The 27,556-nt window shown below is 40.5% G+C and overlaps 1 protein-coding gene across 1 annotated transcript in view; it reads left to right on the top strand.

The window, feature by feature from the left end:
- The first annotated feature begins 6,259 nt into the window (after nucleotides 1-6,259).
- LOC145399662 (ATP-binding cassette sub-family G member 8) overlaps nucleotides 6,260-27,556 on the top strand; it is a 107,801-nt gene continuing 86,504 nt past the window's right edge. The window contains exons 1-4 of the mRNA XM_080272203.1: nucleotides 6,260-6,335; nucleotides 7,772-7,961; nucleotides 18,625-18,904; nucleotides 22,764-22,931. Coding sequence (XP_080128329.1) covers nucleotides 6,260-6,335; nucleotides 7,772-7,961; nucleotides 18,625-18,904; nucleotides 22,764-22,931 — 714 coding nt within the window. The remainder of the gene's footprint in view (nucleotides 6,336-7,771; nucleotides 7,962-18,624; nucleotides 18,905-22,763; nucleotides 22,932-27,556) is intronic.

The raw sequence follows: 27,556 nt of genomic DNA, 5'->3' as shown, positions 1-27,556 counted from the left end.
AAAGGTATTAGCACCTCACTCCAAAGGCCAAGGCAAAATGAGATCAGTTTTTCAGATGTGGTGTACCTCCTGCAGTACGTGCTTCGCCCACTCCGTAATCTAGCCGGTCTCTCTTGTATATATATATATATATATATATATATATATATATATATATATATATATATATATATATATATATATTACTATATATATATATTTAAGAATTACTATATATATATATATATATATATATATATATATATATATTTAAGAATTACTTGCCGAATTTTCTTACCGTTTTTATTTCATTTTATTTTTTTATTTATTTTTGGCTAAAGTTTCTTGGGTACCAGTTTTATCTGTAGCGATGTTGTTGATTGAGCATAATAATTTTTCTCTCTTCCCCCTTCATGTTTTCAAGGAGGAAAGAAAGCATACCGGTATAGGTAAAGCACATATTAGGACGCTTTCGGGTAAATATGCAATTAATGCAAGGAAAAGCCCTATCGCCTCCCCAGAATACGACCGCTACTATAGATGTTGCAATATTTAAGATGCAGATATAGAAACTGAGACATAAGCTTATCAGACATCATGTATTATAACCCGAACAACGCCTGGTGACACTGATGGTTCTGAATGATAAGAGTATGGTGAATCTGTAAAAACAAATGGATTAACCGAGATCATCTGTATCCTTACGTTGGCTAACATTTCACAAGGTTGAAAGAAACTGATACCCAAATGCATCTGTGGCTGTGAAACGGTTAATCGTGAACGTTTGTAATCATCTGCTGAGTAACACCGTCTGCCGTTAGATTGAACAAAATATCGAAACCTGTCAGCCACAGTAAAAGGGTTGATTTATTATTATCAGGAATCTGCTATTTCACCGCTTGTTGCTTCACCAGTCTCTCTCTCTCTCTCTCTCTCTCTCTCTCTCTCTCTCTCTCTCTCTCTCTCTCATTATCACGTTCGGTCATTATCTGTTTCAAATTTTATCAGCATATTTACGTATTTATATCACCCTGCCATTAACTTTTTTATGTACTACCCTATCATTAACCTTTTTCTTCATATCTCACCCCGTCATTAACTTCTATTACGGCATTTAATCATAACCTCAGTCACTGTTTTTATTTGTTCATTATCTCACCCGGATATTAACTTTTATATTTATTACCAAACCATGTCATTAAGTACTTCCACTCTGTCAATTCTTTCTGTTTATAATCACACCCGATCATAAGTTATATTCACTTAAATTTATCTGCTTTTTATTCCACTTATTCTTAACTGACCTTCACTTCCCTATCACTAGTCCATGTTCATTCTTCCAGCTTAATAAAATCGTCAGGAGGAAGCCAGAATTTAGTATTAAAATACCGTCTGGGGGTTGCAAGAATTTAATGTAAAAGCCGTCAAGATACTGCAGGACCTAAAACATCCATCATATTAGCGACGCAGAGAGAATACGAGCAACTGTTGTAACTGAATTTGCGTCTGCGTATGTATGAATGTATGTATGTATTTATGTATGTATGTGTTGATATTCATTGATTCTTACTTTGCCCATCTGTTTCCAAAAGTACTGGGCAAAACTGTGTTAGGTCTTCGCACAGCAACCAAAATTTATCTTCAGTAGGTAAATGCATTTTTTTTTTTTTTAGTGCATCAGTTCACATACGCGTAAATAACTAAACTGATCAGATCTAACTAGAATGAAGCCGAGTAAGTTTGTTAGCAATAACGTAAAAAAGAAAAAATAGTGTAGAGATTCGACATGATGCACAAGAACGATGAAACAAGAGGAGAGGAGAGATTGGCGGAACGTGACGTTGGGAAGCCGGAATAACGGGACAGGGAAGAGGAGGGGAGACGAGACAAGAAAAGAAGATAGAAGAGGAGTGGAGTGAAGAGGACAGGAGCGGACAGGAGTGGGGAGTAGAAAAGTGGAGTGGAGAGGACAGGACAGGGCAGGAAAGGAAAGGAAGCGAGAGGAACATAAGAACATAAGAAGAGAGGATAACTGCAGTAGGCCGGTTGGCCCATGCTAGGCAGCTCCTAGAAGAGTAACTGAACTACTAGAATGAGATAAGGATAGCAAAGAGTTTTGTACTGAGAGGATAGGAGAGGAGAGAAGAGGAGGGAAAATAGGAGAGGAGAGAAAAGAGGAGGGGAGAGAAAAGAGGAGGGGAGAGGAGAGGGAAGAAGCAGCGAGGATGGTTGGAAGGCAGCGGGTCATAAAGGCTAACGTACGCACACACGCAGACACAATCACGCACTCATCGTCATGCACTCTATAGTTCACATAAACGCACCCATAAACACACGCCTGCACTCTCTGACACCACCAGTTTTACAGCTTTACACACACACACACACACACACACACACACACACACACACACACACACACACACACACACACACACACACACACGTCACATTCATGCACATTCACGCACAAGGATATAAACACCCCACGACAACTACACACACACACACACACACACACACACACACACACACACACACACACACACACACACACACACACACACACACACACACACACACACACATTCATGCACGTACACATGCACACACAGACACCAGGCAGACCAGTTTTTACCATCGCTTGAGCAACAGGACAGGAAAGTACCGCTGGCTGGAATGAGAGAGAGAGAGAGAGAGAGAGAGAGAGAGAGAGAGAGAGAGAGAGAGACAGAGACAGAGAGAGAATAACTAGGCAGTGAAATACCATACCTTCTTTTATTCATCCTTCAGACATTGAGTATACCTGAAGATATGTAAAGAAAACAGAATTATTGAGTAAGTTTCAAGTCAGTTCTCAAGAATATAAATCTCTGGATCCGATGACGCCTTTTTCTTTGATTACCTTCGCCAAGGAGGTTATGTTTTACCCAGCGTTTGTTTGTCTCTGTTAGCAGGATTACTCAAAAAGTTATGAACGGCTTCTGATGAAATTTTGTGGAAGAGTGGGCCATGAGCCAAGGAAGAAATTATTATATTTGGGGACTGAATCAGATCCGGATCCGGAGTATCCTGCACAATATCTCCAAAAGTTCTCCATGAATTTGAATGAAGTTTTGTGGAAAGGTGGGCCATGGACCAAAAAAAATAAATAAATAAATAAATAAATTTGGGGGCGGATCTGGATCCGGGTCCGGATCCTTTATCCACGGATCCAGATGCGGATCCCATTTAATGGCAATGGCATTGGCGGAGGTATACCCTTTCTGAATGCCTTCTAGTTCTTACTGCTTCCAGGTCATTATATTTACCCTGGAAATAACCTCTGTTAGTGGTGCAGTTTAATTGTCTCCTTTAGTTCTGCTGCTTCACTTGATGCATTTGGGGATTTTATTCACAGTAAAACATTTTTTTACTGAATAAAAATTCTAAGAAATCACAGTTTTAAAGATGATCTCGAGTAGCTCTTCTTTGGCAGTTCTGAACCTAAAAAATTAATTTAGGATAACAACACAATAAACTGCTCATCAGAGAGGAATCCTGGCAGTCAAAGAGTTAAAACTACCCTTGACTAACAGAAGATAACATTAGTAAAGTAAAATCTGCGCCATCGTGTTGATGTAGTTAATGGTTCCGCTTTTTGTGTACTAATTGACCATCTACCCTAATGATGACTGTCACTGAATAGGCATATTAAATATGAAGAAACAACATGCTGAAAGCATTTTGTAAGAAGATATCATTATCATCATCATCATCATCATTATTATATTACCCCAGTACCCACTTGAGAGGTGGGATGAGGCAGATGTATATGAAATAAAAATGATAAATGTCTTAGCTTTAAAAACTTCTTGTACACTCACAGCAGACGCTGGAACGATACGATAAGTGTACACTAAAAAATGTTCGGTTGTTCATATATTTCTCAACCTCGCCACTCAGCTAGCGAATTCACTTGTGTTGTGAGTAAAGCATAGTCAGTGTTACCAATGTCTATCTAGCATTATCAAATTGCTTATAAATTTTAACCAGATGACGCAAGAAGTATACAATATGAAACATGAAAGGGTTATAGGAGGTAGAAAAGGATATATGGTACACCCTTGTTACAAAGTCATCCCCGCACCATACGAGAATGCGCTAGCTACGAGGCAAAGGGTGCAAAACATATGGACCTTTCTGTATAAGGAAATCGTTTTTAACCATTTATGTGGAGTCTGTAAAACGAAAAAGAATATAAATGCCAATGACACTAATGGAGACAATCAGTAACCTTCACCATTATGTTTAAAATGCACAAAAGAATAATAGCAGTGTTGTGGATGGGAGAACGCAACCCCTGCCCTTCACGACTGACCTACACAGCAGAAAGTCTTAGGTCACGTCACGAAAGCGTACATGGCCATAAAGGTCAATGCTACAGATTACACAGCCATTGTTGTTGTGCCTGTGTGTGTGTGTGTGTGTGTGTGTGTGTGTGTGTGTGTGTGTTTCATCATCATCACTGTCATTAGCCTGATACAGAATACTTAAGAACGCCTCCCATTCTTTCTCACTGCCTGTTTACTGTTAGATTGTTATTCTTTTTTTTTTTTTTTCTTTTCAGAGAATATGTGAACTTCGCCTGCACTTTTTGTTCTCTCTCTCTCTCTCTCTCTCTCTCTCTCTCTCCTGTGTATATTATATATATATATATATATAAAATTTATTTATTTATTTGTATGTCTGTGTGTCTATTTATCTATATGTCTGTATGTATGTCAGTCTGTCTGTCTGTTTATGTGTCTGGCAGGTTCTCCTTTCACAACAGCTCTGGTTTATCATTGTGCAAGTATTCCTTAGAAGAGCCTCATCCCTTACCGTTTTCTTTTTTGATCACAGTACACGTTTTCCTTTATAGCTCCAGCCACACTGTAGCGTAAGCTAGCATATTTTATGCCCATGTATAGTGTTGATCAGGGGGTCCCAACAGAGGTGGGATTTTTCCTCGGGGGGAAAATTTGGACAGTTTAACGAGGAAATAAACGGATAAGGCCAAAATGGCTCAAACTGTTATTTTTATGAGTTGTTGCTTGAAGATTTCATATATTTTATGGTCAAATACATTCTGGATTTTAATTTGGGCGTCTTAACATTGAGGTTAGAATCTGATCCTTAATCATCGTGGGTCATAAAAGTACTCTAAAATATTTCCCACACTTTGAAAAATCCCCACAATACCAGTAGATTTCTTGCTGTTGTGAGTAAAATAATACTGTTAAATGGAAGCGAATTACTCTGGAATTTCGAGTTATTTACAATAAGTCCAAAGAGGAGAATTTCTCCTTCCCTCCATTTGAAGTTCTTGGAGGGGGAATCAAAGTTTTTCTGGTAGAAGTGGGGAATGACTGGGAAAAGCTTGGGAAACTCTGGCGAAGACTAACTATTATTATGACAGACTCCGAAGATCTTGATATTTCTATTATTAAATGGTAATTTATTTTTCTGCGATATACACTGATAAAAATGAAAAAAAAAAAAAAAGTTAAAAATGGCAGGACTTGGAAGAAAATGTCATGATAATTTCTGTAGGCTACACTATTGGTTCATACGTCATAACCTCTTCGCGTGCCTTTGAAATTCCTTTCGCCATGAGCACTGTTTAAAGCTCAGTTTGGTATGTGCCCAGTCCAGTTAGCAAGTCATAATTTACAAGCTGTGATTGCTTGCTACCTCTTCAGGAAGACTGACACTCAGCAGTGGTTTTGCTATACCAGAGAGTATTATCCAGCAAATGAATCTTCTCAAGCCTGAGGGGTTACATAATGCTTATTCAGCACCAATGGACTTTGCTAAGTAAAATAAGATTGACTGGAGGTGACACGAATAAATTAAGATGTCATCGAGTTGAAATGATTAACAGTCCTGTAGGCAGCCAGAAGCCATTACTGTAGCAAACATCTATAACATAATGTGCAGTATGTACTGTACGTGTGTGTGCTCTATTATCCTACTACCATTACACGATTTTATTCATGGGGTGTGTAGTGTTCATAAACGTATAAGAGCAAAACCCTCAAGTATCTCTTCCTAGTCATCATCATCATCATCATCTTCCTGCTAGCCCTATTCTAGCTATGATATGTGAGGTGGGTAAGATAGGAAACAGAAAACAGGAAAATCAAAAGTACCGTCATTCTTCTTCCTGTTTGTGTTGTTGAAGTTTTGACTGTTCTTGCTGTTCTTGTTGTTGTCGTTGTGGTAATTTGCTAACCTCACACTCCCTTCCCCCGCCAGGATGAGCGAGGTGTGGGAGCTGAATACAATGGACCGTCGGTACTCCCAGCCCTCCAGTACCTCCGAGCCTCGCACCCTAGTCACTGCACGCCAAGCTGGGGGTACGTGATATTTTGAATCATGTTCTGCGTGATATAGGAGGGGTCGTAGTGCTTTTATATTAGCGACTTATGCGTACTTTTAATTTTCTTTTTCTGTGCTGTTTAAATATTCGTTGTATCGACATTGCTTAAGAGACATGCAAGAATATAAAAAACATGGAATAGGCAAAACAAATCGCTGAGGAAGTGGCGTTACGGAATCCCCGAAACAACTACAAATACAACCCAGAAAGCTACATAGATATACAAACCTGACAGACCTTGCTGTCTCAACGATGCGATCTATTCTTAACACCAGCATCATTGCTTTAACCTGAATGACAGTTTTTGAATCATACAATGATCTGAATGAAAAGGATAGCTGAACTGTCTCTGTCCTGTGCCCCAGACTCCTTGTCAGGACACCTTATAGGAAACAAAAGTGAGAAACAGCACCATCCTAGTGTGAAAAAACGTCATGGTAATTTTATAGGATTAGTAAAAAACAGCATTAGAATGGAAAGGATAAAGGTACAGTTTCTGGATAAAAGGTAAACTTATTTTATATATGTACTTTTTTTCAGAAAGTGAGTTAAAAAATTCCTTCGTGTCTTACATACACAGTGTACACATACTGTGTGTGTGTGTGTGTGTGTGTGTGTGTGTGTGTGTGTGTGTGTGTGTGTGTGTGTGTGTGTGTGAACGATTCTCCCAATTTTTATTCACTAATAAACACAATCCATAACTACTCCCACCTTACTTTAGTTCAGTCCCAAACTAGCCCTGCAATGCTCCCAACCTTTCCTCCTCAGATTTACACCTACCTGCACCAAGCAATCAACCAGTCACTCAGTAGGATATTCACTCATTCAATCAGTCAGTCAGCCAATCAATCAGTCAGTCTATAAATCAACCAACCAACCAGTCAGTCAATCAGTCAATCGGTCAATTAAACATACAACTTTCACTTCAGTCCCAGTCTCTAATCCTTATCCTTGTCCAGTTCTGAAGTGACTCTAATCGTCCAGTATAGTCACCACCTCCACCAGTCAGTGAATCTTCATAGCCAATCAGTCGTAACCAATCCCGGTCTCCCCAGTCAGTTCCTACCAAACTAGTCATCGTCATTACCTCCTTAGGAAGTTACAATCCCTCCCAAATCAATCTCAGTCTCTCATCATAACCAGTCCTAATCCCTACCCAACCAGTCCCAGTCTCTCTACCCAACCAGTCCCAGTCTCTCTACCCAGTCACATTCTCGCCCCAACCAGTCTCAATCTCTCCCCAACGAATCTCAATCTCTCCCCAAATATGCCATTTAAATAATTTAATCCCATTTGCTCCTCAATCAATTTTAAGCATTATCCATCCATTTTCAATCACTCCCATAGTTTCCCAGAGTAATCCAAATTCTTCCCAGCTAATCCTAATCTCTCCTCAATCCCCAGGTGGGTCTGCGCTGCTCTCTACCTGCGACGACCTGCACGCCTGGTCCATCTACCGCCAAAACCTCAACTCAGACTTCACCGACTCCGCCTTAGGGTCGCAGGAGAAGGCGCCGCTACCCTATGGCAACTTCCAGCTTAGAGAATCCACAGTCCACTCCATCCTTAACAATCCAAGGTACGGTCACCGGCTACAGTTCGTGTCTAGCTGTGTCTGTCAATCTGTTTAGGGTACGATCAAGCGATAAAAATTCATGTTTTGATCCTCTCCCTACTACCCTATAGCAACATCCAGCAACAAACCCGCTGTCTCTTCCATCGCTGTCGTTCTAGGTTTCATCCATTATAATCCGAGGCTCATTCACGGGTATAATTTCGTGTTTAGGTCCTTTCTCTACAACCGTATGTCAACTGTCAGCAACAAGAATACATCATTCACTCCATCCTTATCAGTAACAGGTATGGTCTCTCTAAGTTTCACAGATAACATTCCAGGGTACGATTTCCAGCTTCAAGAGTTCATAATGTACCCTATCAATAGCCTAAAATATATATCACAATAACACAACCTTCTTCAACCCGGTGATGTGTTTTGTTGACTTATTCGTGTTACCTCCAGACGATTTTATTCAGCTTTGAGGAGAACTGTTCTATGAAAGGTGTGTGTAACCTCCTGTTCGAAAAGTCTTGTTCAATAAAATCGTCAGGAGTAACCAAGAATAAGATGCAGCTTACATCACCGTACAGAAGAGGTTAAAGTTCCATTTTCAAAAATCTTTAAATATAATCGCATTCAAAAGTTTGCTGTCCAGACATTTGACTTTGATCCTTAAACACGTCAGCTGGAGGATGTGGCCCTATATGATTTTTAGTTTATTGCCGCAGCTACCAGATCCAACCTGCAGAGAGAATTCTAGTAGCTGACGGGTTAATATAGGCTGTCTAACCCCTGCTGTCCGAAAAGACCCCCTGAGCTGAATGAAATCGTCTGGAATTAGCAAGAATAAGCAGTAAAAGTCATTTTTGCAGTGAAGAAGTTTACAGTCTAATATGCAGTCTCATTCATAAGTCCGTAATCCATTATACGACTACAGTCACGGCAAAAAGGTAAAATCGCATGCAAAAGTTTATATTTGTAGTGTGTGGCATCATAGGTCCTAGGTTATGCTGTACTTGTTTGGGCTGGCGTATTTGTTTTTGTGGCATATCAGTGTTTATATTTTTCTGTTATGTTTTTGTACTTTATAATATTATATATTGGCTGTTCCTTATGTGATACATTGTAGTTTATTCTTTATGTTCGACCGATGATCATATCAATTATTTTACGAAACTTACATGCAACAAAGAATGATTATATGTAGAAATACATTAGCTATCCCTATAGTGAGCCAGGTTTTCTTTGATGCTTAGACTTGCCAGATCTTGGTGCCTCTCCTCCGTAGAGTTTCTCTCTCTCTCTCTCTCTCTCTCTCTCTCTCGTGTGTGTGTGTGTGTGTGTGTGTGTGTGTGTGTGTGTGTGTGTGTGTGTGTGTGTGTGTAATTCACCGGGTCGGTCAGGATCACTTGATGGTCGTGATTGTCAGCTTTTACCCTCCCGGAAGGGAGCTGAGAGCTCATATAGTCCGATCTAAGGACAAGGCTGTGACCTTCACACACGCACACACCCGTCCCCTTGCTCAAGGGGGACAGTAACCACCCACTTCGTCAGTGAAACTTTTCGCAACCTGAGCGAGGCGCGAACTCCCGTCCACCAGTTGGCAAGCGGGAACGTTACCACTGCACCAGCGTGTGTGTGTGTGTGTGTGTGTGTGTGTGTGTGTGTGTTTTACATAAATATTATCAGTGCTCTGCATTTTTCCGTATCTTAACTCATTTAAGCAGATCACGAAGTTGGTTTGGTTTATATTCATTATCACCAGTCGCTATTCGTCATCGTAAGGGGAACTTGTGCAGTGCAGGGGTAAGGGAAATCAATAGCTTATTTTCAGTCCATAAAAAAAAATCTCATCAGTCACTGTAACTAGGTCAAAAATGCGAAGGTGAAAACCATTCGTCAGAGGGGCAGTTGCAGTGATTGGATCCTGACACTGTATAATATGTATCCTAACCCAGTTTTTGAATCATACAATCTGGCACGATGTCCTAAGAAATACACACTCCTGCAAGAATAACACAGCGTATATATTATAGAGAGAGAGAGAGGGAGAGAGAGGGAGAGAGAGAGGGAATGAACAGTGTGCATTATGATACTACTCGTTTATTTGAGCAACTAATCTAAGAAAATAAGAGAGATTTTTTACTGAAGGTGAGCTAAGACAGAGAGGTTTTCCGGTCTCCACTTTCACGGACACGAATGATGAAATCTGGGAATGGCCTCTGGGAAAAAAAAATGATATAACTGTGTGTGTGTGTGTGTGTGTGTGTGTGTGTGTGTGTGTGTAGCTTCATCTGTTCTCTTCAGGCTGTGAGTGTTTGCGTGTTTGTTCATTATACCCGTCTTCATCTTGCCAGTCACTTGATCTGCAAGTGTGTGTGCGTGTGTGTGTGTGTGTGTGTGTGTGTGTGTGTGTGTGTGTGTGTGTGTGTGTGTGTGTGTGTGTGTGTGTGTGTGACTGCGCGCGCGGGCGAGCTATGGGCATTCTAAGTACTGAGCATTTTTCCCGCTAATCACTCTTTCATCCCAACGACATAATTCATATTTCACCAAACCAGACATTTTTCTCCAGTTTAGAGAAGATTTCTTGTACTGAAGGGGTAACTGAAGGCTTTATATATCTCTTCCAGTCCGAGCAGCCGATCCTGAACTGAATAATATGGTCTGGAGTTAGCAAAAATAATTATTATTTTTCTAGACTTCAAGGCGATAATACTTTGACGTAGACAAGCCATTTTTAGACTGAGAAAAAATGTCAAATATTAACTTTATCACGTCCTCAAAGGCTTATTGGGGACAGTTTTTATTCCCTTCACTCTGACGACGTGTTTCTAATCTGACTCTTGTTACATTCATAGGTTTTTGTTCAGCTTACGAGAGACTTTTCGAATTCACGAAGTTAAAGACTAACATCATTTACGTCATTAAATCAAAGGTATTCTTTTTGGTCTGAATAAAATCGTCAGTTTGTGATCTGATTAAAATGAAACAGACGTCGCCGAATTGAGCGAGGTAAACCGGAGAGGACGAGAGGCCCCTCCTGAATAAAATCGTAAGGTGGCAGCAAGAATAACATATAACAGCTGAAAGTTTTTATTCCTAGAAAAAGGTAATCGAGCCTTTCTTATTAAACCCCTTCAGCCAGACGACGCCATTTTACCTTCGGGAACAAAGTTGAACAGAGGTTATATATTCATCTCCGTCAGTTTGTCCGTTTTTATACAAGATTTTTCAAAAAGTTCTAATCGAATTTCAATGAAATTGGGTGGAAAAGTGGGCAGTGGGCCAAGGAAGAGTTGATTAGATTGTGAGGTTGAACCGGACCAGGACGCAGGGATAAATTTCAAATTTTATTGGCGCTGGCGGAGGTATGTGCTCGCTGTTATTGTGTAATAGGGCAGACTGAGACCATGTAATTAAGTGATTATGTGAGACCGGAAGAGTATTCGCCTGATAGGAAAGAGGAGTTACAACAGTAAATCATAAGTTTTATCGGCTTTGGAAGAGGTATGCGCTCTCTGTGTGCTTTCTGGTTCATCCTGATGCAACATAATTTTTGTTCACCATTGAAGACCCTCCCTCAATACTGAAGGAGTTAATCAAGGTTAGTTTTAAGCCGTCCAGTTAGAAAAATCCCTACTATCAAGAGAAAACTCGTAGAGATAGAAACGTATTAAATACATCACCACAGTGAAGAAGTGATTACTATTGTCAATATTTGGATAGAATTTAGTAGTTTTTCGAACCATAGGCGTTAGGTACAGTCTTCAATAAACCATCCATCATCAGAGGCTCTCCTACGTAAAATAAAATCGTCTGGAAGCAAGAGTAAAGTAAATAAAACGTCATAGCAGTGAAGTGGTTAATATTGTAGTGAAGCTCTCCTGTAAACTGTTGCCTTGAGGTGACGATTCCATGGGCTAGCTTCTGTCAGCATCCCTCACCATCACACACTCAGCCGTGCGTGGAGATAATAGGAATTTAATATATAAGAATTTGTCATAGAGAAATGGTTAATACTACAGTGAATTATTCGTGTGAATCGTTGGCTAGAGGTGACGGCTTCATGGGCTGGCTCCGGTCAACAGCCCCTAGCATTCACTCCCTCACTCACTTAGCGGGGCCCATTACCTGTGAGAACACCTGGACACAGCTCCCAGGACACGCTAAATTATCGCAACCACGGACACACGCAACACGCCCATCACCGCTGATCATACCTGTTGCGAGCCCGGCGGTTGGGAAAGTGTGGGCATCAGAGCAGTGCCATAGAATGGATTTCTGTGGCACTGTCTGATGGTTATCATTTTCAGGCCGAGGACGTGTTTTTCATTTTATTCTAATAACATCCGACCATAGAGTTTAGGAGACACTTCCCCAGTGAAGAGATTTGTAAAAACTGCTATGGACACTTTCATTTAGAAGTCTCTCCAGAGGACAATAAAATCGCCTTAAAATAGCAAAAATAAATAAAATTACATCATTGTAGCGGAGGAGTTAATCCTTTAACTGCAAGCGGTCTTCCTTACACTGTATGCCATCGTGTATGCATTGCACAAACAGTGAAAAAGAAATAAGATGTCTTCATATTAGTTTCAGTGGCGAATGAGTGTCTTTCTCGTGGGTTAGCCCTTTTGCTATTGGCAACACACTTATTTTCTTATGTTGACACCAAGCAATTTTGTTCAGGTCAAAGGAGTTCTTACCAAGAGTCAAAAATCTGTCTGTATCGTTGTTCTGGGCTCACCTTGGCAGTTCAGACATACATCAGGCTGTGTTATTCACTAGCTTGACATACCAGAAGTTCAGCAGTTTGTCATTCTAGGATAATCCTATCGTTGTCATGAATGCACCTATTATATAATATGTAGTTTAGTAAAACTAATACGGCTTATCAGCTGTGAAACTATCCTTGTCAACTTATCATTGTCTGTGACCTCCAGTTTTGTAACGTGCAGTGTGTCCAGGAAATTCAAAATGAGCTGATAGAACAGCTTTTTCCTTGCTTTCAGCTCTTCATTTTCCCACTGCATAAAAGAAAAACACAACACAGTCTAATTTAAACGAGAGAAATCCAAGAGGTGAGTTTTACGCAGCCGCCTCTCGTACCTGTGCTTGCTTGTTACCGAGATCTGACAGCTAACATACATGATTGCTGGGGTGTACTTTATTCAAGATCCCTGTATTACCTGACGGTAAAGTTTTACCTCTGACACAGAAGAATGAGGACATTGTTTTTATCCCGGTCTGCTTGTCTGTTATCTGATTGTCTGCCTGTCTACCGGAATACGGAAAATTAATGTTAGAACCGTGATGTAAATTAATGAGATGAACGTGATGTAATTTCGTGCATAAGTTTCTGTTGAACCAAGATGAAACGATTGCATTTTGATTAAGTAGCTTACGTCAGAGAACAAGGACACGACCATGATTGCTGTAGATAAGAACGTTCAGGGTGCATTAAGTACTCGTGAAAATTATGGAAACTGGTTTTCACAGGGTTTCTAAAATTTCGGCCATAACACTTTGGCGAATAGAATGTCTCTCACTCGATTAATGTCGTCTAATGTTTGCCAAAATAAAAACAAGAAATTGCTGTTAAAATGAAGGTATTAATAGAGATCATTAAAAACTATAACCTAGGATTTTTCTCAGTTCCGCCTAAATCTTCGAGATCGGAATGTCAAGAATATTGTAGGAATCCCCCCCCCCCAACCCTACTCATATCAAGGCGACACAAGAACATTCCTCGCCAAAAATCAATGCAGGCTGGACTGTGACTTGACTGGTACGAGGCTACTTGCGTGAGACTAAGTCATACATCTTGCCTTTGCTGTGATGCCGAATACCGCCTGTCCTTCAGCCAATGACAATGCAGCGGAGTCGGAATGTTGGCAGTCTCACATAACCTGGTATTCAGTCTAAAATTCTCCCTCAGTACAAGTATACATACGTATATATACTTTACATGTACTGATAGACAGATAGATTGATAGACATACATCCTTGAGAGTAAGACTTTTATACAAAATTGTCATCTGTGGGACGTCCTACACAAAATGTAGGAACCTTGTTTTATAAAAAGATATTACAAACAAACAAACAAAAGCCTTGTGTCACTGAGGATATCTATTTTATTGTATGACTGAATCCTAATCTTTGCAGCTCTACACAGAATATGCAGAAAGCTTGCTTTTACAAACATACTTTATATTACATACTGGTAATATGCATTCCATAGGGTCTGAGTTATGCTTAAAATTAGTGGTTGACTGTGGGAAGATCTGTTTTTTCACCGTTATCCGGTATTTTTGTACTATTGCCCCGAAAACTTCCGTTCCTCCTCCTGCCTTTCTGTAATTTATAATTTTATATTAGAGTAATTAAAACTAACAGTTGGCTAAAAATAACTGTTCAGTCAACCTAATTGAGTGTAATGACAATATGCAACTTTACCCAAACTTATAATGTTACGAGATTCCTAAAGGCAGAAGGAAAAACAGAACTTTTGGAGACAGTAGTATATACTGGTTGACTTAACGTGTATAAAGTAGCGTCAGCGGCACGAGGGCTTCATTTAAATTTGTACTTCCTATTATCAAGCCCATTTATTTATCTTAGAAGAGTTCCCTACCCATAGAATGTCTAGTTAAGACTATCTAGCCCCTTCAGTTCTAAAATCTTGTGAGGAAAAAAAATGGAAGTAGGAAGAATAAGAATAAAATATATAAGAAAAGACTATCACTGAAAAGGTTAAGTGCGTATCTGAACCTTTGCCGTTTATTTTGTTTCATTACACAAAAACAAGGACGAAGAAGATGAAAAGTGATAAGGACGAAAATTAGATATTATTCATCCATATTTAGGTAAACTTAGCACTGAAACAGGACACAGAAACAGTCATATATGTAGATGTCATATTTTGTGTTGTGTTGTTCTGATAATTTGCACACACACACACACACACACACACACACACACACACACACACACACACACACACACACACACACACACACACACACACACACACACACACACACACACACACACACACACACACACACACACACACACACACACACACACACACACACACACACACACACACACACACACACACACACACACACACACACACACACACACACACACACACACACACACACACACACACACACACACACACACACACACACACACACACACACACACACACACACACACACACACACACACACACACACACACACACACACACACACACACACACACACACACACACACACACACACACACACACACACACACACACACACACACACACACACACACACACACACACACACACACACACACACACACACACACACACACACACACACACACCAGTTCACAGAGAGTACGTGAGTCAGCTCTTTTGACGCCTCTTTGTGCTTACCCTGAGAGCCCCGTGTGCCACTAACCCTACCACTCAGTTTCACACCTGTCTATCTATCTGTCTATCTCTGTCTGTCCATCTAATTATGTATCTATCTTTTTATTGTACACATTATTCACACACACACACACACACACACACACACACACACACATTTGCAGAGGTAGATAGATAGATAGATGTAGATAGAGAGATAGATAGATAGATACATGTATATAGATAGATAGACAGGCACAGACAGATACATTGACATAAATATATTGATAGATCTGTCTCTATACATAACGGTCTGACCCATCTATCTATTTCTCTCTCTGTATATCCATCTGTATGTCTATCTGTATATTTATCTATCCATCTGTTATCTGTCTGTCAGTCTGTCCATCCATCCAGCTATCCAGGAACCAGCCAGTCATCTCTGTATTTACCTGCAGTATCTATTTATATCTTTGTGTCTGTCTATATGTCTTTCTGTCTGTCTGCCCATCTGTTCTGCCTGCCTGCCTGTCTGTTTCTCTATATTTGTCTATCTATGTATCTACCTATCTATCTATGTATCTATGTCTAACTTTGTGTTTACCTATTACATGCGACATAGGAAAATTGAAAGAATAAATCACACTTACATCATTTACTATCTCAAGCTTCTTTGTGAATGCCATCCCACGTCCCATACACTTTCCCCACACACATAAGAGGAAAATTGCCGTGGTATGGGTAATTTGCCATACGGTTGCCGGCTTCCACATATTATCATACACATTCACCCTATTTTATGGCGAACCAGCAGGGGTGGACGAAATTGTGAGAACATTGCAGCTTTTTGTCTCTATATGTGCCACTTTCTATGTCAGCTGTCTTGTACTTTTTCATTGGTCTGCGTGTGGAGGGGCTGTGCATGCCGTTTTGTGTGTGCCGTGACTCGTGGAGGAATAGATAGATAGAGAGCGAGAGTGATGGATAGATAGACAGACAGATTACCAGAATTCCAGATAGACTGGCCGAAAGATGCTCATTGGCCACAATATTACACAGCAATACGTAAAATGCAATGCAGAATATTAAGGCGACGATGAACTAAAGTTAACACCACTCAGGTCACATCAAGACCACAACTGAAGCTCACACCAACACATCGCAATAAAAAAAAAAAAAAAAGTAAAGGAGATGATAAGGGTACCAAAATAAAGAATGGAAGAAATTATTCCCTCGTACTGAAGCTGCACTTATTAAGAAGATGTACACACAAAACGCACAATATCACTTTGTGGGTATAGTTTCTTCCATCTGAACAGTTCTACGCGCTGAGAAATCAGGACTCAAACTAAAGACAGGAATCTCTGGACAGTAAAAAACAAACGGAGGATTCTAAAGCTAACGAGTTAAGGTTTAAAAAAATACGGTTCAGTAGCTTAACTCTCTAAGCCCAAGGACGCCATCAACATTCCATTTTTGCTATAACCGGACGATTATATTTAGTAAATTTAGAACATAAATGTAAAGTCAGGGACAAAAAATTGACTGACTGTCCAACTGAAGTATGATATAAAAATTAAATAAATAAATAAATAAAATCTATGAAAAGAAAAGCAAACCAAGCCTCCCAACCTACAGAATATTAGCCAAGCAGAAAGTAAGAAGTGGTGGAATGTTAGGCGGAATTTTATTCTCGACTCTACATCCTCCCATTACCCTACCCTACCCTCTATTCCGTTCGTCTACCTTCCACCATACATACAAGAAGAGAGCCTAAAAAAGGAGAACGCTGAGTAATTATCGGTCAGGTCTTCCGCCTACCTGACGCTGGCTGATCACGGTATAGGCACAGGTGTGTCTGACCACCACTCACGTAATTCCTGACACTACCTAAACTCTGTAACTGCCGGGATTTCTCTCAGCAAAAAGAGTTAATTATTTTACCTTGTTACGTATACCTCCATGAAACTCTGGCTTGACGAGGCCCACACGAGCTCATACGCAAGTTGATGTTGATTTTGACGAAGTTTGTGTACCTCTATAAGAACGGCATAAGAATTTCGATAGTTTTGTCTGGAAATTGGATGGTAGGTTAACACATTATATTGAATGTTGTCTTTATACTTCGTTACATTCCTTTTTTGTTTGTTTTTGTGTCTTCTATATACTGTCTCCCCCACATAAAACGTGGGAAGGTAGAAAGGAATGATGACGACGACAATGATGATGATGATGATGATATGAACAAGCCTGGTAGAATAGTACACTAAACAAGCCATCCCTCTTTTTTTTTTTTCCTACAACAGACCCTGCAGACCGAGTACTTTTTTTGACTAACACCATACGATTTCATTGAACTCAAGTCAGTCGCTTCTGGGTATAGTGGTTATGAACAATCCCATTAAGACAACACAGAGGTCGCTGATATGTAGGAGAATTAGCGACTGACTTGATCAGTCGTAGGTAAATGGTAACGAGGTAAGGCTTGGCAGGTGAATTGTTGGTTTCTGACATTTGCCTTTTCTACAGCTTTTTTTCTTGCTGTTTAGGTAGTAGATATTATTTTCTCATGAGATGTGTCATTATCGAGTTTCAGCCTCCCTACATTTATCAGAAGAAATTATAATAATAATAAAAATAATTGTAATATATAACAATAATAATAATGATTAATAATAATGATAATAATAATGATGATGATGATGATTATAATAATAATAATATCAATAATAATAATAATAATAATAATAATAAAAATAATGATGATAATAATAATAATAATAATAATAAATGTGATGTTTGTCGCTAGTATTAGTGGAAAACGATGATGATAACGATAATAATGTATACTTTTTTCCACTATCCACTTCATTTACTATCGACACCCACTCCGTAGGCTACATTCATTGAAAATTGAGTGATGATGGCGTTTTTCACTGCCCTTTCCATATATTAGCGGGAAGTAAAGTTATGATGATGATGATGATGATGATGAAGAGAGTGTTTCTTGATCCTTCCCAATCTATTTACAGTTGTGAAAAATTGAGCTACCGTGATGTCAAGAATGAAAGCTGCACTGGTGATTACAAAAATAATGAAGTTAGAGGGATGGTTAAAGATGAATTATACCCACATATACAAATAATTAGCTTCTCCATATGTCTCTGCGATTCTATCATTTAAGCAATTCACGGCACTGTTAAATCAGACACGGTATAGGAGAAGAATAAAGGTTGTGATGATGAGTATTTTTTTTTTTTTTTCCAGATATGGGCCAAAGAGTGAACTTGGATCCAACATGTTCACTTACCTCAAGTTCGGCCTTCCTCGAGTCTTTCCCCCCACCGCCCCAGGTCGCGACGGCAGCAGCGGTTACGACTCCAGCGACGACGGGGGCGGGGGCGGAGGGGGCGGGGGCAGGGGTAGGGACGGGGCGTCGTCTCCCATAGGCCGCTCTGACAGGTATACCAGGAGCAAGAGTAACCCGGACCTGCTAGCTGCGAGGGACTGGAACACGCCCTCGTCTGCAAGGGAAACCAGAGCAAAGGTGAGAGATAGACAGACAGATTGATTGATAACAGTAAGATGGACAGTTAAAGATACAAATAACCAAATAAATAGTTAGACAAATAGGTATATGAGAGAGAGAGGGGGAGGGGGAAGGAAGAAAAGGAGAATAATCATGTCACAGTGAGATTTTCAGAACACATCAAAACGGATTGTAACTATTTTAAAGACAGGAGCTTCCCTCATGACGCAGGTACACCCGCCTGAGAGGAATACGGAAGAGTATCACAGCTATCTCTTTGGGGACCTATTATAACATGAGTAATTTAATGACATGGAAAATATCAGTCTCACTCGGGTTAGCTCACAGTTACGCCGCTTCACAGTTAAGTTAAAAACGTAGGTTGGGTTTGAGTACCCTTTTACGTTTGTGAGGTTCGCAGACTTAGCGCTAAATCGACTCCAAAATGAGAAGAGCGAACCCATCCAGAGTCAACTGAACGATCCTAACTGAATCATGAAGCAGTGTGACTGGCTTTACTGTATTTACCAGCATGCCGTCCATTTCCTCACAATACGGAAGGTCCGCGAATCTCCATCTCTGTCCGCGGAGAGTTGACAGTGTTATGCATCGAAAGAAATTTAGCTACGAGGTTCCGGTCAAGGCTCAGATTTTTTTTTAGGTCGACAGCATTCACCTATTGCAAAATCCTCGACCACGTTTAATGTTGTTTGTCATATGTTTCGATCAAGAGTGACTCCATCCTTAACTAAATATAATCGTTTGGCGGTAGGCAAAATAACAAAATTAACTGGTCATACTCTTTATCATGATTACTTTTCTCCTCAGTTTTACGCTAGCTAATTCCAGACGATGTTACTAATCTTGGGGGACCTCTTCTGATGAAGGGCTTGATGAAGACCATTTCTTACCCCTCCAGTTCGAAAAGACCATTTCTTACCCCTCCAGTTCGAAAAGACCTGTTTAAACCGAATAAATAAGAGTGTGGGAGTAGTAAACATAGAGTAACAAATATGTCATCACCCTGAATGGGTTAAAGGATTTAGTTACGTCACGTATAGACATTAGCTACCTATTAGACGAATTACCGTCATATATCCACACTCGGGTAATGGCCAGGAACTGAAACCCTGTAATGAGCTCGTTCTTAACTTCCTTCTGTAATAAATTACTTGTAACCCTCGTGCATTCCCGCCAAGATGAGAGGGAGGAAGCAAGCCATCAGCGCCTCCAGTGTTTGTGCCATCCCCTGCAGCCCCGTAGCATAGCCCTAATTGCCCATAAATCCGGGTCTAATTACCGAGATGGTAATCGTCAGCGGTGCGGCAAACTGGGTGCTCTGGGCTATGTGGTGGTGGTAATGGAGAGGGTGAGGTGAGACTAGTTGAAAGGTGAGGGTGAGGGGATGAGGGGAGTAGAGGAGGGAGTAAAGATAAAGAATGGAAGAGGAAAGGTTGAGGGGATGAGAGGAGAGGAGAGGAGGTGGAGGGGAAAAGAATGAGGGTTGGAAGAGGAGAAGTAGAAGAGGTGTTAAGAAAGGGAGTATTGAAGAATGAAAACGAGAGAAGGTGCGAGAGGAGAGAGAGAACGGATGAGAGAAAGACTGGAGAGGACAGTGAGTGAGAGGAAGATTGTAGAGGCGAGGGAGTGTATACCCAAAACAAGGAGAGGAGCAAGAGAGGGGGAGGGAGTGAAACCAGAGGAAGGAGAGGGTGAGAGGAAAAGAGTGAGAGGATAGAGATTTTGAGTGAGAGGGTATGGGAAGTGAGTGGGATGGGAGGGAGTGAGAGTGAATGATCTGGGAAAGACAGAACGAGTGTGAAGGGGAGAGGGAGAGGGTAAAAACAAGAGTGAGGATAAGGTGAGCTGGAGGACAGCCAGAGGAAGTAAACTAAGAAGAAAGAACACTGAGATAGAGAGAGAAGGAGAGAGAGATTTTAGATTTTCGTTCTTTTAGAGCTTATTTCACGCAACTCGGTTGCAGAATAACACAATACTAAGGCTCTAAATACTTTTCATTACACTTCTTTGTCTCACTATTTTCTAGTGTTAATGCATTGTCGCAGCTCAGCATTCAATATGAAGACATGACAGTTTTAGGCCAAATATAAGTAGACAGTATATATAGGTCTGTTCGACTGAATCTCAGTTAACCATCACAGAACAAGGTTAACTTAGCAAGATTAAGCTGAACATTGATAGGTTATACTGGGTGGTCAGGTTAGAACATAAGTTCATATTAGGTTAAATTTGGTTAGATCAGATTAGGTTAGGTTAGCTTAGGTTAAGTGAAGAGGTTAAGCAGTTGACTGATACGGTATCTCATTTTATTTGCACTTTCATAATTTAGTCTCTGCGTCTTGTCGTAGCCGAATTTCGGAACTTTATCCTTTATTGTAAATATGCAAAGGCCACTCTCACTTTTACTCAGCCAGTTCCAAAGGAAGTTCCCCTCCTCTCTCGTGATCCTACTATATTGCACTTAACCCCTCAGTTCGGTGACTTTTTACATTTTATTTATTGTATGTCTTGACAATTTTATGCAACTTAGATCGCCCTAGTAGTGAAGGGGCTGATGAAGGCCATATCTAGTCATCCCAGTTTGAAAAAATCTCTTAAGCTGGGTAAATCGTCTGTAAATAACAAAACTGTATCAGAAAATTGAGGTCACTCGATTGATGGGGTTAATTTTTTTTTTTTTTTTTTTTTTTTTTTTTTTTTTTTGGCTGCAGTATCCATTACAATCACATACATTATCTGCCACGCCCATAATCCTTCACAATCAGCCAAACCTACGCCTTACCTTTCTTAATCCATCTCAGGCACCGACTACCACTCAACCATCCTTCTGATCCTCGTAATAAGTCACAATTTACTGCTGCAGTCAGTGCCACAAAATTACCTGCCATCCATCAGTGGCTCGACGCAGCATATTGAGGGACGCGGCTTCTGGAAAAAAAAGAAAAAGAAGAAAAACAAAACAAAAAGGATCTCCATATACAAATGCCCCTAATCAATAACGACTTTCAAACGATACACCATCCTCTCTCGTATGTTCTTCCACCTCACCTCTCCATCTAGTTCTTGGTCCTCATTACCTGCCCCTTCCAGCGAACTCACAATTATGCTTTTTCACAAATAACCAAGCTTACAGTTCATAAATCGACTTTGCTCTCTTTCCCCACGTTCGACTCTTACCTTTATTTGTACACATTCAATCACTTCAAAGTTATTCTGCCATAGTTGCCATACCTCGCAATCAGTCAGATTCACACACACTTCTCAATCGTTTCCAGTAACAGAACATTTATAATCAAGTCTCTCTCTCTCTCTCTCTCTCTCTCTCTCTCTCTCTCTCTCTCTCTCTCATCTCTCTCTCTCTCTCTCTCTCTCTCTCTCTCTATCTCATCTCTCTCTCTTTCTCTCTCTCAACTCTCTCTCTCTCTCTCTCATTTCAACTACAAATTTCAGATGATTCGTGGGTTAATTTTGAGCAAAAATTGACATGCCAAATGTGTTCAATCCTCAGTCCCTACGGACTTAAAGTTACTGATGACCTTAACAGCAAAAAAGTCCAAAAAATGGTCTCTCTCATAATAGGCCCAGAAGGTCGTCAGCAACTGTAGCTCTGTTACTGTTGAGAAATAGACCCATGTTGATGCAGGACTTTTGCTCAATATTAGCCCACTAATAACCTTCTGAAGTCAGTAAATCAAGGAAATGGTCATTATATATGTGTATGGATATATATAGATAGATAGGTAGGTAGATATATAGATGAATATATAGATGGATATTATACTTCTCAACCCAGCATCAAAGTAATTTCTGCCTCAGTCACACAATTTCTCACCACCGCCAACCTGTCTGCCCCCAGAGCTCTAGCGAGGCCAACCTGCTTGCGACGGACGGGTACTACCGAGAGAGGAGGGGCGCGGGGGCAGGGGTAGCAAATCGCCACAACGCCAAGCTCAACGGGTCCCAGATGTCCCTCACCTCCCTACAGTCTCGCAGGTCCAGGCAGCGTGTAGCCATCTTCAGTCAGGTTAGTTGAGTCTGTTTGTCCTTGTAGGAGAGAGAGAGAGAGAGAGAGAGAGAGAGAGAGAGAGAGAGAGAATATGAAATGCTAAATCTATGTATGGCTATTATGCAAGATTCTCAGTATATTTTCCATATACAAAATGTTTCATGACATGCACTGTGTTCTCGCAAATTTTTCTGTCCCTTAATGTTTTTCCTCATAGAAAGGGTTGCCTGTGCTTAGTATAATATTGCTTCAGACAGAATAAGTTTGTAAAAAGTCCGACAGCGATTACGGAGTTTAATAGTCCTGTTCATACACTGATGGTTTAGATCTGGTACGCTTTCAGATTTCCTGCTCTGAAATCAAATCAGTACAGCACATCCAAACATTAAAATTTACACCCACATACACCCAAACCCATACTCCCCTCCCCCCCATACACACACACAGCTTGACAGATCCTATTAATCTCTATCTATAGCGAGACGCCTAAATGCCGTAAGGAGTAGCCACAGAGAAATCGCCTCCATGTCGTCCTGTCCTCCAAGCTATCCTTTCTCCAAATCACACCACTCTTGTTTATATACATCCACCCCATCTGTCCACAGTGCACTTGCATTAGTTCCGTGGATATGAAGTAAACTGTCAAAGTGATCTCTTGAGGTTCATCATTATATGTACACTGATAGGTACACGATTAGGTAATTCAGTAATGCAGTAACGAAAGACTGTATCTAGAACTTTGCCATATAAGATTATGGTGAAAAGGCTGAAAACAGCGAACATAGCTAATAGAACATGACCGTCCTAAATCATGAGACAGCAGTCATATCCACTAGTGTTCAGTCTTTCGGCCCTTTTAAATAATGTTCAGCAAGTACTGCAGTAATATTATCTTAACTCATACTTATCACTTGAACAGTGCTATTTGGAAGACCTCTTATTCGTACAGTTACCTTACACAACGCACCTATGCATTTATTTCTTTCGGCATCATGAATTCCGTCACGCAGGAATTTTCATCACGTTGGCTAAAACGTGAGTGATCTCCCAGGGTCCGAGAGGTTACTGCACCTTCATGTAAGACTCGCCTTTTGTCTTTTAAATGCACCAAGGATTGTGTTCTCGTCAACTTAAGGATGTCATTGCATGTGTCCAGCGAAAATTCTCTTGGATGTTTCGCGTACGTTCTGTGTTCATATCAGAAATAAATACAAAACTTACAAGAAAATATTAAAGCTTTCTCGTATGTTTAGGATCCTTTTCCGCGTATACCTGGTGAATATTTGATTTGATGCTGCTTATGCAGTATATTGCCTTATCTGAAAGGCATGACTGGCATACAAGAGAATGTGAAAATGTAATATGCAGAACAAACAGTTTAGAAAAAGGTGTTAAGAAACCTCCAGAGTGCACGAGAATATTGCCTTAAAAATCATAATCTGTGCCTGTGAGTCCGCCGTCTGGGTTCCATTTGTACACCTGCTTGCGGAATTTCCCCATAAATTTTAAAGTATCTCGTAAACAAGCCACTGGCGAGAGTTATGGCCCAAGCTTCCTTTTTCACCAGCCTAATATCCCAACTGCGTGCTGACTGGCAGGAAGGCATTAGAAAGCAGCGACCGTAAACCTTTGGCCATCTTTATAAAACAGCACTACGAGGCATAAACCATTGGTCTGTGATGTACTGTTATAATAAAAATTTTGATTTCGCTTCCCTGCTAGCTGTGACGATGGAAGATTTTACATACAGTACTCATATGCTACAGCAATATCAGGCAGATAACAAAGGAGTTTGAGAAGCAAGGATACTCTCTGATGTCCGAGGAGGAATGGGAAATAAGTATGGAAGGCGAGAAGGAAAGAGTGCTGGCAGAGGATTGATGGTATACTTTTGCTGGTGATAGTACAAGGCAGCCCCTTATTTACTGCCTTTCCCGCCCTTTGATTGGCGGGAAAACGAGTCACGAAGTGCGGCTCTCGAAAATACGCAGGCCGTCCATCATAACCTGGAGGAGATTTCATCCTATTTGCAGCTTATCGGAGTAGCAGAGTCAGACAATACTACGCTTCTACATTCTTTTCATAGAGCTTCTCCGCCACTAGCATATTTTACTGATTATTTCTTGTTAATGCTTTGTTCGTGACGGGCATCATAATTTACTGACAATTTCTTGTTAATGTTTATCGTTCCGGGTGGTGAGATGAGAATTTGAGGTCAAGTTGAATTGAAGAGCAAATACTTATGTAAGTGTTGTGGAAATAATGTAGAGCACTAGAGTTAACTTTACTGCTGAGCTATATAAAATGTGGTGCAAATTTACGAAAATCTCCACCAAGTTAAAGTGGACGTACAATAGGAGCACTGGATCGTGAAATGGTGTGTGTGCGTGGGGAAGTGGACGTGGGTAATGGGCAATCACTTCGTGGGTAACGAGGAAGTTGTGGGGCGTGTTGTGGGAGAGACCAGGCTATAAAGATTTATTTTAAGACACTTTTAAGACACTTCGTTCCCAATAATAAACATTTTGAGATACATTTCCTGCACGTTGATGTAGCAACGATGGCAACTAGGGAGCCTACGAGTATGTAACGGGGATATGTTCACTTTAATCCCTTCAACCCGAGTACATCATACTTAATGTACACTTGCTGTTACCATACTAGTTTATTCAGCTCAGGAGGGAAATCTTTTAGTGAAAGGGGGTTAACCATTTCTCTCTGGTAACGTACTTTTTATTTGCGTTGCTGCCAGACGATTTAATTCAGTTTGAGAGCACCCCAAGAGTCAAGAGATTAATAAAGGCTGTAGCTAACCCATCCAGTTCGAAAAGCCTCTCCTAAGCTGAATATAATCGTCTGGAGAGAGCAAGAGTAACCTAAGAAATACATCACTGGATTAAAGAGGTTACGGAAGGCTCTATCAGACCCCTCCAATTTGGTGTCTCTATTAAGCTGAATTAAATAGTTTACTGGTAGCAGGAATATGCTTTAAAAAAAATAGGTCATCACTAAATACATGTGGTTAATCGATTACCATTTAACCACAATCAGTAATGCAGTTGTAGGTGATCAGAATACGTCAATGGGTGCGCCAACAAACACGCTTAGTAGTTTGAAGTTTGCATTCCATTATAACTTGTGTGATTCACTCGTTTGTGTAGACTACTCGGGACGTGTGTAGCTCCGCTTCGCCTATCAAATGTTCTGATTAAGTTAAAAATCTTGAGTCTTTTCCAACCATGATCATGGGAACAGTTTCTCCTGGCCAGTTTTCCTATCAGACGCCGGTGGGTGGTGAAAAGTGCTCATAATATTCCCGCCGTTAGAAGGTTTGGAGAAAATCTTTACTTACGAAGCAAGTCGAAACACATTCCAGGTTTGGTGGATCAAATTTCACCCAAGTCTTCGAGAATCTTACACAGAAGAAAGTTACTGACCCTGACCCTGAGCCCCAAGTAAAGTAATTGGGTTCGTACAAAAATTTTTTCCTTTAGATTTAAGCCCTGCAGTAAGACGGCGTCATTTCTTTTTATATTTTTGCCACCACCAAGCAATTGTGTATTCAGCTCAGGGCTACTTCCCACATCCGCCACCCTTTAGTGCGATGACCTTTCATTCTTTTCCTGTGTTGGAAGAACTAGGCATATGTGAGCAACGCCAGCTTATTATGTTTTAGTTTTATTGCCGCCAAGCAGATTGTATATTCAGCTCAGGATTGCTGGTGCGGCGATTTTTTTTTTTTTTATTTTTATAGTTACGATCAAACTATTATCAGCCATTATATTCAGCTCCAAGCTACTGGGATGATGACAGCCCCCTCCTCCCCTTTTTTTCCCCTTCGTGTTACGGCTAATCGATTTTATACAGCTGAAGACTACTTTTTCACACACTCAGCCCTCTGCAGCACGATGCCTTCACTTTATATCACACTCTTGGTACCATTGAACGATTTTATTCAGCTCCAGGCTACTTCCCACACCCTCTTCCTCCCCCAGCCTTTCCCTCTGACACGTAACACAGGCCACGGCACTGAAACGATCGTGTGCGGGCAGCATTTTCCGCGTAGCCTAATAAACACGTAAGTCCACCCCGGACCTCAGAGCCGTGATGGAACTGCCGATCAGGAAAAACAGGAACTGGAACTGGTTGCCATCCTATCATGTATGGCCTCTAACTATCCTCTAACTCCTATTCTATTATCATTTAACTAGTTTCTACCTAATCTTCTGGTTATATTTCCATCATCCACGCAGTCTCTCAACATTTCCACTGGTTGTAATCTTTGCCATCATTACTGTCATGTATGCATTCATTAACCATTCTCCACCTGACAGAATCTGGTATCAGCCAAAATTCCTAATTACCTGTACTCTGAGGTACCAGACATATACACTGAAACACACAGGGCAATATTGTTTAGGTTTATTTTCATCAGACATGGTAGTTTCGATACTTTTTTCGCTTACTGTATGATACTCCTATTTCCTTCAGTCCGATGACATATTACTTAGCATTTCTGGCTGTCTCTTGATTTTAGTCAACTTAGGAGTGACTTTGGTAATTGTATGGTTTAGGTGTAGACTTCATTAACCTCATCACTACTAAAGACCCTCACAAACTTGAGTATAATTGACATATGATAG

This window comes from Coenobita brevimanus, chromosome 50 (assembly GCF_032717465.1).
Source record: "Coenobita brevimanus isolate Jiangsu-jjx chromosome 50, ASM3271746v2, whole genome shotgun sequence".
NCBI lineage: Eukaryota > Metazoa > Arthropoda > Malacostraca > Decapoda > Coenobitidae > Coenobita > Coenobita brevimanus.
Note: the sequence above shows the minus strand (reverse complement) of the source record. Positions and strands in the feature narration are given on the sequence as shown.